Here is a 17,508-nt window from a genome sequence, read left to right as displayed (position 1 = left end):
TCCCATACTGTTTTAAGATCTGTTGATGAGGATCTTCTGTTTCCGACACACAAAAAGACCAGAAATCTGTCCTGCGCTGAAAATATATTCGTAGACGTCCACTTCCTTTCTTTCTGGTTAGACTGCCGGTTTCTGATAATTTTCTTAAAACCGTTGACTGATTACAATGATCCTTTTAGCTATTTCGTGCGTAGAATATCCTCTGCATTCAAAGCAGCAGCAACACCTTTCCTACGTGCAGTTAATTGCGAAATTTTAGCCATTGCATAGCACCCAATATTGGATTCGTGTAGTATATGCGCTGTATTTATACTGCCGCAGGGTGATGAAATCATATATGGCAAGTGACATCATCTAGGAGAGCTTGCCAGAGATGGATGACGCAAAGTTTATACATCACTGCAACAACTGTAAAGCGTTACACGGAGATACGGATTTTTTTAAAGTCCAATTCTTCGGCGAGTTCGACACATGAAAAATGCAGTTCATTCAAATTTTCGAAACTCATAAATGCCAGGCAGCAGGGCGTAACTTTCTGTTTATCAAAATAAAAAACCATTCTCCCGCACAAACATCTATTTCATGCTTCCAGGTAGTCGTTGAAAATAAATCTACTGTGGATTGAATCCAGAGCGTTTCCACAGAAGTTTACTCGTAGCTTGTTGTCTGTAGAGGAAGTGCCTCCCCTCTCTCATCCTATTCATGGGAATGTTTTCAGAAAACCACGTTCAAAAAACACTTTCTAATTTATTTTCTAATAGTGCGCCACGATGTGTTTGCAGACAGCTCTGATCGTAATTCATAAGAAGATATGTCAACATCGCCGAAATGAAGGCTTAATACCACAAGCCATCCACAGATCTCGTATAACATTCAGATGAAGAAATCGGTGCGTTTTAGGTCCGGGCAGGTAGAATGTGAAAAACTTAAGTTATTTTTATGGCCTTAGACTATTTCTCTAGCGTGCACATCTGCCTCTCTTCTTTAAAGGAAATAGTTATGGAATTTTGTCTGTCAACTCAGTGAGCCTGGAAGTAAAACTTACTGCGGTAGGTAAGAGGAGCAAAAGAGTAGCAACCACAGCTAACAGATGATTCCAATATGCCAGTATCTAAAAAAGCTACCTTATCTTACTGAATATTTATACGAGATCTCCAGTTTGTCGTATCGAGAAGATATAAGCACTTTCAGAGTTTTTTTCTGTTTCAGTTACGTTTTGAAACACACTTCGCCCGACGTTATTGGCATTTCCCAGATACCGTTGGTGTCATCTAAATCACTTCACATCGTCTTTGTGTGAAATGGTTTCAGTGTGGTTTTAATAACTTTAAGAAATTGGAAATTTAAAATTTTGTTTTGAGCAAAAGTCCCGTTTAATAGTTTTATCCACAAACTTACTATTATATCTGTTTCTCTAAATACCAAGGTGTAGTGTAGCTCAGTGTTTTTATCGTCTTTTGAAAAAAATATAGCGGAAGGATGTGCACGTGCATTGTCTAAAAACTAATAATTCCTGTAATGTATGCACATCAGGATTCTGGGAACATCAGCAAGAGGAGTCTGTCAGCAGCATGGTCTGATGATGGGTATCGGTAAGATGCCTGAAACGTCACCTTCATGTATAGAACTTTAGGAGAATAGCTTAAACTATATTATTAATTTAACGTGGTATTAAATACAGTAATAATCTTAATTCCTGCAATTTTTTATTTGCATTTAAATTTTCCTTTTGAATGGCTTTTCTTCTTTTACAAAGTAATAGCGAAACCACTCTGAAAAATGTTTGAAAATGTAACATTAAATTCTCCTTAAGGAAAGAAATCAACGGTTTTGCGGTGTTGCTTTTTCCGTAACGAGAGAGCGATCTCTCTCTCTCTCTCTCTCTCTCTCTCTCTCTCTCTCTCTCTCTCTCTGCCCCCAGCAAAACGAATTGAAAATGTCACTGGATGCTCACCTGTACCAACCTTTGTCATTACATCACCAGAAGATACAGTACTTATGTCTCCTGCATCCTCCAAAAAGGTCTGTCTGCTAATTATGTCACGCCTCACAGCCACGATTTTTCCCTCATCCACTTGCCAAGCTCTCCCTGTACCTTCTCCACACACTACAAGCCACTAACTTTCAGTGGAACTTTCCGCACAGGACTAAATATTCCAAACCGGACGCTGACATCCAGTGGAAACTGTGGCACAACATACTTCCTACCCCAATCAAGCTACAAAGTTTCGGATTACCTGCCTCAAACTACTGCCTCTTCTGTGCCACTCAAGGTACCATGAAACACGCGTACCTGGCGTGCCCTGTGAACAACAAACTGATCGAATACGCATTGGATGCTGCAAGGCTCGCCTGCAACCACACCCACACTCGGAAGGACTACTGGTACCTGCTTCACTCTGAACAGACAACACACACCACTTGAAAATTCTTATTTATTGCCGCGAAGGCAATCTACAACTTTCACTTGAAACACACAAGAAGCAGGGACGACGTGCCTCCCGTCGACACATCAGCGCAACATCTCAAGTGGAGCCAACGGAGAAAGTTGCAGAGCAGACTTCTGCTCGAATTCCACCATAAAAGACCCGAAATTTTGAATTATCTTAACAGTGAATAGAACAGCGGCGGTCGGATCTTCGTCTTCAGCGTTTGACCCTCAGAATGAAACTGATCAACTGCCAAGAAATTGTGTTCTTAATTCCTCATGTTGAAATATTTTTTTTTCTATCCAAAATTTTCCTTATTTTATCGAAATTCGATATCGAAAATCATTACCATTTATGGAAATACCATTATCGATTTAGATTATTTGTCGTAATCGATTATGGCCTCTCTGACGTGTTTTTATCGCTTCAATCTCTAGGCCAAAATGACCTTATTCAATCCATCTTTGGTCATAAAGCTATATAAAGTAATTGGGGATTTTCTGAAACACTCCAAAATCTTCTCTATATATATAAATATCATATCACAATATTTGAACTGCTTCTTAAATAATTCTCACAAAATTTCCACTTCCTATTCGTTCCCTTAAGCCTTTTTAACATTTTTCTCACATCCCCGGGATCTTTTACTTTCTTCCTCTTTTAAGCGAAAGTCTTTAGCATCTTATTACGAATTCTTGTGAGCACGTGTTTTCAACGACGTTAGCATCCTCCTTCTATTTTTCAAAAACCTGTTATCCACCATTAAACGTGTTTCTCATTAGATTTTTCATTTATCTCCACGTTTCTTAGCAAATTTTCGTTTTATTCGAGTTTTTATCGTTCACTCTTCTGATGGTAATTTCGCTTTTAATTTTGTAAAAGATGTTGATCACAGTCTCATCTCTTACCTTCAGAAATAAAATCAATTTCCTCGCCGGTTTGTATAATCCCATGCCTTGCGACTGAAGGTAGCCCGTTAATCTGTGTCAAAAAGCATGAAGAGAGGTCCGGCCCTATAATTATTTTTTTATAATCGCAGCAACTCACGATTAAAAATAATGCTTTATAATTACGATTTTTTTTACTATTAGATTTATTCAGTTAAGTTCTCGCAAATTTTACTAATTAATTTCAGAGGTTTTAATTATTTTGTATGAAACAAGATAAAAACTATCTTTTTATTATAAAGTTCATTAAATTATATATACACCAATTACAGGAGTACTTATCCGAATTAAAAATTACGCGATGCTGTTTTAAGGAAGAACTAACTACGTTACCATTTCAACGGACCCATATCTTCTTCTACTGAACACTCCACGTCTCGAAGACAGGTCATTGGATGATGAACTGAAAAATGCAACAAAATCTAAATTAAATATTGCTCAATGTTCTTTTAGCAAAGCACTAATTTAAACATGCGATATGAAGGAATTTTTTACAAATATAAATAAACAACACTGCACGCCAGATTTCACAGGGAGGAGCTCGCTGACTCTACTGTATGTGTTCAATTTATTTCGAGAATTGGCAAGACGAGAGATTTAAGTGAGTCCGAATGTATCATAATAGTTGTCGCCAGTAGATTATCTCGGAGACTGCAACCCTAATGGGATACCCATGTACGACTGTCTCGAGCGTATCGATATTGGTGCATAACTAAATAACATTCATCCAACTGCGATCATGTAATCGGAAACAGATCATTGATGCTGGAGGTCAAAGGAGGCTGGCAAGATTTGCGTAGGGTAAGAGAAAGGATAGAGTCAGTCAAATGACAACCTACTACAACAGTGGTAACCAAAGTGGCATTTCAGAGCGCACAACTCGTCGTACCTTGCCACCGATGAGGTATCACAGCAGATGGTCGAACTGGTTCCACTCCTTCAATAGAAAACAGAAGTTACGGTTACAGTGGGCTCAAAAACACAAACACCAGACAGTGGACGATTGCAAAAACATTGCCCAGTCTGACAATTTCGGCTCCTGGTCTGACAATTTCTGCATGACTCCATAGATCCATCCTGCCAGGTGCCAACAATGCAAGTAACGCAGTGCAATGGTGTGGGGAGTGTTTTAGTAGTGCACAGTGGGTTCCTTGATATAAGTGGAATAGAATTCAGATGCCACAGTGCCACAGGTTATTTTCAAATCGTTTCCTACCAGGTGGATCCCTTCATGGCTGTATCACTGCAAGTACAACAGCCTTTCCAGTCGGCCGATTTGAATATAACGGAGAAAAACCTTATTGATGCTGTTAGCGCTTCGTGCCTTAATTACCTGTATTAGAACTAAAAAAGCACTCATTTTGCCTTTTTAGTTCATTCCATTTTTTTATTAACTAATTATTAAGTTTTGTTAAGTAAATGTAAAAAAAAGTTCTTTTTGTCTAAATTTCTGAGATTAACTTATCAAAATTTATTACTAAAATAAAAGTCACTAAATATTTTATAATACATTTTGCATTTTAACAAAGTAATAGAAGCATTAAATCTATTATCCTGTGACAAAGGTTACATTATCAGCAAACGTTACACCCTAAATAATTATTATGATATTCTAATCTCCTGTCAATATTCTCATCATGAGATCATTTAAATTCTATTGGGAGTACTCTTTAATGAATCCATTAATATATAACTACACCACACATTCAGGCGTCCAAATAAACACAATTAGAACGTAAATAATACTGTTAATCTAATTTTCTAGGAATAACCCTGCCTTAATATATATATTGATGAAGGTGAGGTGTACACCTTGGTCCATTGTCCTCAAGAGACAACTAGAAAGTTGTACGTTGTTATGTGAAAATAGGCACAGGTACACCAATGCCGCGTGACAATATTGTGATGCTAATTATAGACTGTTCACAGTTAACATCTCTTGGAAGCTTAGAGATACATAAGAGGCTGACACTCCACCCTAAAGTGATGACAAAAATCCTAATTTTAGAAAGGGTGGACTACGGAACAATATTCATGGAGATGTAGTTCATAACCTGTGAATAATATGCGTGAGGAGGTGCGTGCGCGATGCATTGCGTCATGGCAAGCGTTCAGCGCGTTTCAGATAAATTTAAAAGGATTTTTCACTTTCAATATTTCTAGTAATGGAATAAACTTCCACGCGTCCCTCGCTCTTTAATAAAAAGGCGTCCAAAACGATTTTAAAATTTTAAAATGATCAGTATTGGTAGTGGTTTTATGTTTTGATATTTCATTACAAAGGTACAGAAGGCGTTTTATATAAATATTGATAGAGCGTAGTTGGAAAACGTGTTTTCTTTCTTGTAGAGGTAGTTGGTCACAACACACCTGCCTCTATGAATGACAGCAGGTGCTAAGTCACCTGCGTCTGCGACCTACGCAGGGTTGATAATACCCGCATAACAGGTGAATAACATTTGATGAGATAATTTATGTACCGGTACACAGAAAGTGAAAGAAAAGGAAATAGAGGTAAGCATAAATAAGCAATTTCAAAATTTCGGTCATATAAAACCTACCGAACTCTTTCAAACGTTTTTTTCTTTTCTTTTTTTTTTCAATTAATTAAAATTAATATTCAATCTTTTGTTCTCTGTCATGTTTGCCAGTTGACATTCGAAACCGTTTGGGTTTTCGCTGCAAATTTAAGTTGACGTGAAAAATTACATAACAAAGAAGATTTTTTTCACAAAAATGTATAATACTTTTGTGCACCCCATGAACTGTTCATACAATCTACTAATTATCATGAATAAATCCACGTGGCTTCATCAATACCTACAGTATTTATCTTAGTGTTAGATTTAAGTGTCATCTTAAAGAGAAAATATGCCTAAATAAAACTGCATTGAGTAAAATTCCTCAGTTTTAGTGGAGGAGCGGCGATGCATAAGCCTAGTATCATCAACTGCAATCAGCGGTCAAGCTTTGCATGATATAACGATGCCATAATTGTTTCATAGTGTAAATCGGTTCTGTGGAGGGGCGAATCTCGCCACACCCTATTCCGACGCTTTTCTTAACATTTTGGACAATTTCACGTTCCCTGCAATGTGGCAGTTCTTTGGTACAAATTCATGTTTGTACCAATGCAAGGGAACATTTGTCAAAGAAATTTCTCCCATCTACCTTTGTGAATCAGTCCGTTATCAAAGCAATTTTTCTTGTCGTGTAGCTGGAAATCTAACAGCGCCAATCAGACAGCATCAACGTCATATGTATCGCTCAGAGATCGATTAATCCTCGCAATACTTTCGTTAGTAGTAAACCTATTACTTACCCACTTAAGGTTCATGCTGATTGTACGGATTGCGTGATTGCTTGGAGATTTACCACGGCCATCAACCACCTCCATTACTAATGGCCCTCCTGTTTCGCAACTACGCTTTCATGCTTAATGCTGATCCCTTGTTAACGGTTTTTCTCCTTACCTCCCACTTGGTTTGAAAGCATTTAAGTGGATTCTGCGAGACTCCTTGTGGGAAAGTTTAAGTGTTACAAGTCTGGTATGGGAAACTTTCTTGCTTCCATCTAAGTAATGTCCACTACGCATAAAAAGAAGACCATATCAGGCAGCAAGCACGAAATGGTAACTGAAAAGAAACGTAGTTTAATCTGTTTTCGATTTCTTCTACTATTTGCAATTTTTTTTTTTTAGAAAACACCCGTGAAAATTCCATATCAGAAGATTTTAAAATAGACGGTTGAATACATTTTGAAGTCAAATCGTATTCAACCATTTATTCGCTGTCATCTGCTGTCAGTTGACGTTCCAAACAGTCTTTGGGCTGTCACTACAAATTTAATCTTTCTTTTTATCTCGACGATCGCAGTTTGACACGTATCCTATACAGGTACAAGCAACGAAGGAATAATATGATCAGAAAAATGGCGCTTGCTAGAAAAAGAAGACAAGGTACAAAAATGTCGAAATTTGGGATTCTGTACACTGCCGTTCAAAGTAGTTTAATATAGTGCATGGGGTAGTCAGGATTTATATATATATACACTGTCACTACCCGAGACAAGTTACTGATCTTTCATTTATAGTAAATAACCGCTGCGATTTAAAATCTCTTAGGTCTGTATCTCATATCTCGGAATCTCATAAAATGAGTCCGATTTTGAAGGCAATAAAACACGTTTCGCTTTATTGTTTGATATTATTTTCAGCTGGTTACATCAAGATTTTATGACAGTATTTATTGATTCACGAAAACTTTCGAAAGTTATTCTCTGTTTCCGTGAGTTCAGATGACAATTTTATTCGTGCAGCTTGTATTACCCGGTTTATATCCTAATAGATATGTGGACTGTATATATTAGTATAATATATATAACTTTCAAAATTAAATTAGTACAATTTAACTTTTAAAATTAAAATGAAATTAGTATTTTCTCGATCCGCACCCAGGGAGAATCTTGAGGGAGAATCGCATGTTTTTTCCTCGGGTCTTTCTTCCCAAAAAAAAGAGTTAAATCGACCACAGGATACATGCCATTTATATAATTTATGTATACTCCCTCCACTTCATATCACACAGGCTTTAAGTTTTTGCAGACGGCTTCCATGATGGTTGAATAATTACCAAAGATTTGGAATCGCAAAGCCGAAACCGAACTACAGTACTTCTGATGGGACTTTGTCTTTCGTGGTCTTTGTCTGGAATTGCTCTATTCAAAAGACTCAGTCTGTCTAAGATAATTCAATTTGGCTGTATCTGCGAACCCAGTAAAGAGAAATCAGCACAGTTTCGGGGCCAATTCCATTCCTATGGTAGCTTGCAACAGTTGTTTTGTTACTTTGTTTCTGCCTTTGTAGGTGATCAAGGGGACCAGAACGAGCCGTGAAATTTCTTACATTTTCTCTTTATTGCGATGGTAGAATAAAGTTAAATTGAGTTATAGTAGCCTTTCTTGTATGTTACACAACAGAATAAATATCGATATGAAGAAAACGTAACCTGTCCAAGAAACGTAACCTGTTCAATCGAGAATGAGTTCGTTCATTTTTCAACTTCTTCACTCGTATGAACAACGTATTTTCTTTTACGATCCCACTGCGAACAAAACACACACTATTCGAAGTTATGGGGCATTGCACCTTGGAATTATACCTTTTTGTTCTTTGCAGAATGGAAACTAAAACACAAAGAACTTCAAGTGATCTTAAATATTTAAGTGCTCGTGTTACTCCTTATATAAACATATCTGCACTTTATATATTGACAAATTCAAGTTAGCATTATAGACCATACATTTCCACGGAAAGTATAAGGCATATTTTCTTACAAACGTAATTTATTCTGATGACGTAATGAGTACTTCTTCATGCTCATGATACTAGGACAGTTTGTCAAGAGGATCCAGAATTTTAATGAAAAAAAGTGGCCAATGAAGATCATCGCAGTTATTCAGTTTCATCTTGGAATGGTTGTACATTTAATGATACTCGAAATGGATGGTGCTTCTGCTGTCCCTGTTGCGAGTTTTTCCAGCAAGTAGATATTTGCAGCTGTAAACCCTTATGATCAACTTATATACTCCTTCGAAAATTCTTTTGGCTCTTAACACTTATATTCGCTGATGGCTGTTTCAGCGTCGAATTTGAAACGACTCCTTTTAAGCTCTTTCCAGGGGAACAAAACTATGAAGGCCACATAGTGACAAATCTGAACTATAAGCAGGGTTTGAGTGTGCCCAGTGCATCGTTTAAGGAGAGCCTGAAATCAAGTTCCGATTCCTTGTGTCAGTTGCCCTGTTCGTTTGGATTTCGTGCTGAGGTGGAAGCGGTTCTAAGTTTCAGTATACCATTCCAAGTTAAAGTTAGAGTCACATTCTTCAAAAACTAACAGGAAAAAAACTAAATTTGAAGAAAGTAGTTACCATAACATTCCTGAAGAAATGTGGAATCGACATTTTTTGAGCCAGTGGTTTTTGAGTAACAGCTTTCGTCAAAAATGCCTGCGTATCTCAATATAAAGGCATTTTATCAGTTCTTATCCTTTGTAGAGAACACATAAGAGATACAGCACCTAAAAGGGGGAGGGTGGCTACATTCCAATGATTACCAACAGCCCCTCTAAGCTCTACTGAGAGATACTACAATAACTAATACCCCACTGAACAAAGACGGTGATAAATTATCAGCTGAAATGTTAAGATTTCTTATCCCACCATACACCTTATGAAATAATTAGTGGGGGGATGAAGTGTTTTACCCATAATCATGTCTGTATGCCTGTTTCTTTTTTTTTACCTCTGACGCTATTGTTAGGATAAAATGGAAAAATATCTCCACATTTCGTAAAATGGGTTCTGTTGAATTTCTAATCAATAAAACTTATTTAACTTTTAGCCACGTATTCTGTGATATGTTCTTTCTATCCTGCAAACATTTATAAAGAACAAATCAAAATTAACATGGGATGACAGATTAAAGTAAGGTTGCTAAGGGGTCCGAGTGGGAGAATTAACGCTAGGGGAGAGGACAATAAGGATGATATCTCTTTTTATGGATTGAGGCCCCCCCATTTGTTTGGATTGGGGTCGTTTTCAGTCCGGGTAGGACTGCAGCCCTCTAAAAACCGGCACTGATTGGAGATGAATATCTATATATGTTCAATGACAAGATTTTAATTAAAAATAAATTGCAAAGTCGTATGAGGCAGTGAAATCATTCAAACTGAGATTCAAACTTTGGGGAAGTCAACTTACGAAGTGCAATACAATTTACTTTCTAGTTAGAAAATTTAGGATTTATTTGGAAAAGTAATTATGGATTTAAAAAATAAAAATGCAGATTGATTAGAATCAATAACTGGATCTTCCAAAATCAATCAGATTCGAAGAAATATCAAAGTACAAGAAGGCTTAAAGACGTGAGACGGAAATTTCACTATCATAAAAATACAGAAATTTGTGGTAATCAGTGTTCTGCAGATATGCAAAAACAATAAATAAATCAATTTAAAGAGCGAAGAATTGTAATCAGAAATGGAATAATTGTAATGTATATTATAATCAAAAGAAAAGACTCGGAGTTGATGATTGCATTTCCAACTGTAATTTCCGGCAATTTTGAAAACACATCAGAGCCAAAGGAGAAATTGTTCTTTACTGTTCGCAAACAACTCAATTATGAATAAAGCGTTGATGAACCAATCAACTACAAATATAAGAATCGTTTATTTAATTATGTGCATTTAATCCTCAGTAATGTTGCAGGTTATCATGACTTCTTTCGCTTAAGGAGGGGAATGGCTGTACTTACATTGCGCAATAGAGTAAACTGCTCCCCAAACTGTTTCAACTACTGCAACAGCACATTAAAGAAAACTTCAAAGCAATATCACGATATCATATTTTCAGTAATTTGTCTTTCTAAAGATCTTACGACGTAAAGTAATTCTCAAGAAAGTGAAAGCTTAGGAAATTAATAGCACATGGGCCGCTTTTTACCAAAATATACAATATACAATACAATATTCCAAATTCAGCCTCGAACAACATTTTTTGCAGTGGGACAATAACTTCTCCCTATGTTGTATGTTGCGGTTGTAGAATTAAGTTTGCTAACTGTACCCTGTTTCTTCGAGGAGTTTCAAACTCATGGACCTATGATTGATAAATATTACTATGAACATATCAAGATTTGTATTCACCCAGAAGTAGTTGTGATAGATGAAACCATCCACGAAGAAATGGTCGCTGTTTACGGAGAAGACTGCCCAGGTTACAGTGCTGTTGCACATTGGTATAAGCAATTCAAATGTGGAAGAACCTCGGTGAATGATGAATAAATCCCAGGACATCATCCATCAACAGTTGCATATGAGTAAAGTGTCTGCTAGATGGATTACCGGACTTCTGTGCCATTTCCTTCTTCTGGTAAGGGGTCAGAAGTATAAAATGTCCTCGATGTGCCAGGAAAAACTAAATATTGCCGCATCCTGCTTATTCCCCCAACCTCGAGCCCTCGGATTTCTTCCTCTTTCTTGCCCTGAAGTCCTTTCTTCGTGGAAAACACCTTGCTGCTGATGATGTGAATTCTGCTGACGAATCATGGTTTGAAGGACAGTCAGAGGACTTCTACAAAACTGGCCTGCGGAAGTATATTGACAGGTCAAAAAATGTGTAATTTTTTTCTGGAGATTATGTTGAAAAAGTGTAATGGGGGTATTTGTTTGAACCTTCTGCCACGATTACTTCTGCGTGAATACAAATCTTTTTTGAACCTTTCTGTTAATGTGATGTTTATGTCAAATATGCAGTTCGAATTTTTTTCGTAACATTTCTTTTATTTCTTTAGAAACTAATTATGTTTTAAGGAAGATGCAAGAAACAGTCATACAGGTGGGCGGTTGTAAATAAAGATATACATTTATGAAAATAAAGGTTTGAACTCCATGGAAATAGAGAGGGCGAACATTATTGACAATAAAAACCAATCGACTTAATTAGTGATATGTTAAAACATTTCCTCAGGCAGTCCAAGGGTATAACGTACTTGTACGTGATCTATTATGATCCTCCCTCCTTCCAATTTAGGTAGTAATTTTTTAAACCTATTCTACTTAACCGAAACCTATCTGAAAAGGTCTACAGCATCTCTCGATATTAAATAAAGAAGGAGCTAAGTTACGTTGACAGTTGTTGGACAAGAAAGTGCATTTAAGAATGTTTTAAGCACTGTGTGGGTGGTGTAAGAAAAAGGAAATAACAGCAAGCTGATCCAGAATTGCATCGCCTGAATAGAAGTTCCATTTTCAAAATAAACCAACTTCTCACGATGTAAAGAACCAGAAAGCAAGGTAAATGAGAAGTGGGTTGTGTGTATGCTTTAAAGGATAAACTCTCCATTCAGAAACAAGCTCTTAATGGCAATAAATAGCACACATTCAAAATCTCAAGCTATTTAATATAAATGCGAAATAAGTTAGGAGGATGTTTAGTTCATTAAATTATTTGAGTGGGTGTATTTTAAAGGCCTCTTCAACAAGGCTTTGTTGAACAAAAAGGTGGAGAATCTCAAGATAAGATTTTAATCTCAAGATTTTAAAATAAATTATCTTTCTGTGATGCTAAGAATCACACACTTTTTTTACAAAAGAAAAAAGTAAGAGTGGGTTGCGTATATCAAGTGAGTCATAAGGGATAAGCAGCCTATTCAGAATAAATCTTGAAACTGTGTGTGGGTTAGAAAAAAAATCAGTATTTCCAATCTTTATTAATACTATGGTGGGTTGGTTTATTCTACTTCGCCAGTTTCCTGATGTATTCGTTTATAAGTGGATTTGTGCTTTATATCTCTTCCTTCCCGAATTATACACTTTTAGAAGAATCTCATCTGCTCGCTGTTTTTAGCACTCAGCATCAAAGTTATTACAGCGGAAAACTGGTGAAGAAAGATTTCAGTTAGTTGAACATTGATTGAGTTCGCTGTCTGCTTTCAAAAGAAGGTAGATGCACCACAACTGCGATACATGATGGGAAATTTGATCAGCATCACTTCGATGACCATCGTCCGTCAACTATGATTAGTACGTACTAGTTAAGAGAAAGACAACCATCGGAGAAAATCAATAAATTATTAATTAGATAACCAAGATGATATCATTATAACCATATCGTATTATCTATGGCACTTCCACCGACCCAACAAAATGCTGATAAGGGGCTTATTGATTTGTATTTTCTTTTGGTTTTTAAAACTGAATATCTTCAAATTATTGTTAATATGAAAATTTTCCTGATTTTTAATAAAAGAATAATTATTTATTTATTCAGATGTTTTATATTGCGATGAAGGACTTGGTACTGGATAGCAGTTCCATAGAATCCGTACAATTTATTTTGGGGAGAACCGAAATATCCTGCTCAGATACTAAACCATTTTAGAACAAAATCCTTTTGGAAGTCTTATACAAAAATTCCAGGAAATATTTCTTCTATCTAAACCAGCCTTGAACGACACCAGATAGTTAAAATTAAGAATTCACTCTTCTACTATCTACATTTCAACCAATTGCTCCCTTTCTATTGTAATACTTTTCTACCAATTCCCCTTTAGCAGCAGTCTTTCTTCTTTCTTTTTAATCTTTAGGTCTACGTTAAAGTTATGCACGCATGCATTTTTAAATCAGCCTCAAATATTGAAACCTGAGGGGATTTTTATGCCAGTCACGGAATACCGAACAATATATCATACACCACTTGCGTTCAATAAAAGGAATTTCAGAAGAGCAAAGTATACAGCTCCGGTTTAGGAACATTTGATATTTGTCATCCACTTCGGAGGCAGCAATAAGCAATTTTTTGGGGATGTCATTAATCTTTACAATATCGACGTACAATCTGTGCACCTTGAGAATAAAATTCCAGAAAGAAAATGTGTTATTGGTGAAACATACGAATGAAAACGGAGAAACAGATTTCTTTAAATATATAGCCTCATATTTTATTTATATTAATTAATTTACAAAATAGGTTCATCGCATTTTCAAGAAGAGATGCAGCCCACAAACTGAACACCACAGCACGCAATGCAGAGCGTCGACTTGCCCCATCGTAATTGAGCATCGAAACTAGACTTTGTTTCTGTTTCAGCATGCCAATACACCATGTCATACTGCACAGCCTGTAGTGACTTGGTTTGACATTGGCTTGCCAAGAGCTTTGATCTGATCCCCATTCAAGATCTTTGGAATGAACTGGAACTTAAAAGCCCTGTTGATACAGGAGCCATATATTTTACTAGTTCATATTCTGCAGTATAAATATTCTTAATACACTAAAATATTAACTATATGCTAGTAGTAAATGGCAGAAATGTTTCTGCTTTGATTTTTCTTATTTAAACGTATGCTAAAATGGAAGCAACATTAATAATAATAATAATAATCATATAAGTTATATAATAACTACCAACCATACAGTGTCATACATACTTTAAAGTTAGAGGATAACTGCAAATTCGCTGTTTCTCCAAAAGTGTGTCACGAAACATTTGTAAGTGTTACTCTGCCGGTCCTTAAATAGATGTTTACACTCCAAATACATATTTTAGTCGAATTTTGGCCCCTTTCCAATTTTGTCTTACGTCAGTATAAGCAACCCAGTGAACTTTATACGATTCTGAAAGATTCTTTAAAGAGTTACTAATAAAAAGCACACAGAAATGAATCAATGGAGAACTGGGACATTATAATTTCGACTTCTCATAAACTGGAGTGTTTTAATTGCCAGAATTTTTAGTGTTACGATTCCACTTCAGTTTTATAATTCATAAAATAATAACTTGAGTGTCAATAATACGTGATAGTCATCATACTGCAATTACCAATTTGTGACAATATTAAAATATTATAAGGAAACGTTATGTACTACGAGAAACATTTTTGTATTTTCAATAGACTGGAATATTTTTCATTGTAGTGTTCATGTAACTTGACGATGAAATTCTTGGTCTTATTCTGAGAGAAGAATAATTTTTCCGGGTACATTGCGCAGTATTCTGTGAGAAATCTATAAATTATAAAATAAAATCTATAAACTATGAATTATAATTTGCAATTTAATTTTTACTGCATCTTTAAATAATCTTTAGAATAAGAAAATTGAATGTTTTCTCACAAATCTTGCAAGGCATTAACTCATTTTTAAATTTTCTCCATAGGTGGTGCCAATGAACAAAAATAAACAGTATAGAAATTGGCTACTCTGTAAGAGAAGATCCAAATTGTTGGGTGGTGCCTATAGAAGACTGACTTGCATAGGCAGGCACAGTGACGCTTCTGGACAACATACAGAAGATGGAACGAATGTGAAAAGCGTACGCCAGTTTCCGAGATTAGTCTAAGCAAATAAGATTCAAATGCAAGAAAGTGGTGGACATGCTTGGATGTTTTGATAAAGTTTTGAGTTTCCTTCAGAGCATTCTTTTAATCAATGAATCTACCTTTCATGTTTTGAAATAATCGCAAAATATAGTGATTATTTACTGTTCAAACAGTAAATAATTAACAGGACAATATTCATTCGCGTCACCATCTCTCTTTCTCCACGAAAGAGACTTCTGTATGCTTGGTCGGAGGGGGGGGAATCCCTTTTAAATCGGGTGCGTTGTATGTAACGCAACCCGTTAAAAAGGGGCTCCAAATCCAAACAAAGTAGAGTGCCCTCAATGCCGATAAGGAGGAGTGAATGGACCAGACTTTAACTTGCATCCTGGTCCCTGAACTCCAGGACTGGTCCTGGTTGAATCTTTGATGACAATGTGCGGGTCGTCATCCAAGTTTTGCATTACCTGCATCTGAAAAAATAATAAAACGAATGTTGAGATGGATCAGCAGGATTTCAGAACGACGGTTAACAATCTCTAGAGATTTCCAGGTGTCATCTACACTTTTAACTTTGTTACCTAAATACCATTGAAAACTACCGAGACCAAAACTTACCTTAGAGTGGACAACATGACAAAGACAGTTTTTTTTTATGTAAACCCCAAACACGAGAGGTATTAGAACCTATAGTACTTAGTACCGTTCTTGGGTTGGAGGTTGAGAAGACGAAAGAAGATATTTATTGATATTGGACTTGAACTTCTGTAGCCTGTAATTTTCAGGAAATACGTATGAAGGAAGGTTGCTCCAGGAAACGGCAGTTGAATGAATAAACGAGGAAGATGAAAAGTTGGTTCTGTGAGTTTGAAGTTGGATAGTAATTGGATGTTGCCTGGTGGCGGCACGGGTTCGGACTGTTTTGAAAGAGAGAGCGGGAATTATAGAAGCCGATTCAGAAGAACAGTGCCCATGGAAGTATCTGTAGAAGAGGCATGCAGAAAAACAGTACGTCTATGAGACAGCGAGTAGAGAGACTCTGTTAGAGATGAATCATTGATTAACCTAACTGCCCTAATCTGAACGGAATCAAGAAGCCTTGCCCCAGATGTGGGAACAATATTCCATGGTAGGGCGGTTTGCGATTTATACAGAGTGAGCAGCTGTTTGGAAAAAAAGTAACGCCGAGAGCGAAAGAGAAAACCAAGTTTTTTAGATGCAGATGAAGTAATATTTGTAATGTGCTTGTGCAGAGAGAGATTAGATGTCAGGGTAATCCCCAAAAGAGATATATCACTTTGCCTAGAAATTGGAGTGTCACCAAAGATAAGCATGGGAGCAGAAGAATCCTTTTTGCGAGATATAAGACAAGACTGAGTTTTAGAAGGATTGAAATCAACTAAGTTGTCTTTGCCCCACTGGAGAATTACCTGGAGATCGGCATTTAAGGAATTGGTAGCAGATTTTCGAGAAGTTGAAGCTAATTGAGCAGGACAAGGTTTCTCAAAGTGGAATGCAATGTGCTATAATCGGCAAAACTATGGATAGGATTTCCCGTCAATGGAAGAAGGTCATTAATATACAACAGGAATAAAGTGAGAGAAAGAACTGAATCTTGGGGGTACCGGCATTAGTGGAGAAGTTAGAATCTACCATCACCCTCAGTGAGCGATCAGAGAGAAAACTGGATAACCAATTACAAAAAAACAGTTGGCAAACCATAAGTTCGTGCAAATCTCCAATACTCTGCACAATTTTTATAAATATTAATTACTATATTACAATTAACACAATAAAATTTAAATTCTGCGTAAATCAACGTAATCTTTAAATCAGCTAGATGAACAAGTTAGTGCAAGATATCATTTTAATTAAATCAGTTTGTGAGTGAAGTATAACTCCACAATATGAGAGATGACGAACAACGTGCGATAGTAAACACTAAAAAAGGGGTTTAAGGCTGAAAGTCTCAGACAACGGGGAAATTTATTCCCCAGAGAATAAGTAACTTTAGTCTTCTCCATTGGCAAAGCGTTGCTATTTGAGGTACTGCGATATCAAAGCAACTTGTTGTGAAGGCATTTGCAAAATGCCTTCACAACGAACACAATGCCATTTACTACGAACTTAAATGATGCTTTGCACTAACTTGTTCTTGTAGTATATTTCCCCCGTAGTCTGAGGCTTTCAACCCTAAACCCCTTTTTTTAGTCTTTAAACCAGTTGGCTATGGATAATGCATCCAGGTGA

At 36.5% G+C, this 17,508-nt stretch overlaps 1 protein-coding gene across 6 annotated transcripts in view; it reads right to left on the bottom strand.

Annotated features, from left to right (window-relative positions):
• The window catches only part of LOC150087887 (GTPase-activating Rap/Ran-GAP domain-like protein 3), a 459,270-nt gene that overhangs the window by 65,533 nt on the left and 376,229 nt on the right, over positions 1-17,508 (bottom strand). For all 6 annotated transcript variants that reach the window (XM_090369244.1, XM_090369245.1, XM_090369246.1 and 3 more), the window contains one exon: positions 3,710-3,779. In XM_090369244.1, the coding sequence (XP_090225370.1) occupies positions 3,710-3,779 (70 nt within the window). The remainder of the gene's footprint in view (positions 1-3,709; positions 3,780-17,508) is intronic.

This window comes from Mastigoproctus giganteus, chromosome 3 (assembly GCF_048544385.1).
Source record: "Mastigoproctus giganteus isolate SK-2022 chromosome 3, ASM4854438v1, whole genome shotgun sequence".
Taxonomy (NCBI): Eukaryota; Metazoa; Arthropoda; class Arachnida; order Uropygi; family Thelyphonidae; genus Mastigoproctus; species Mastigoproctus giganteus.
The sequence above is the reverse complement of the archived record's forward strand: the minus strand, read 5'-3'. Positions and strand labels throughout refer to the sequence as shown.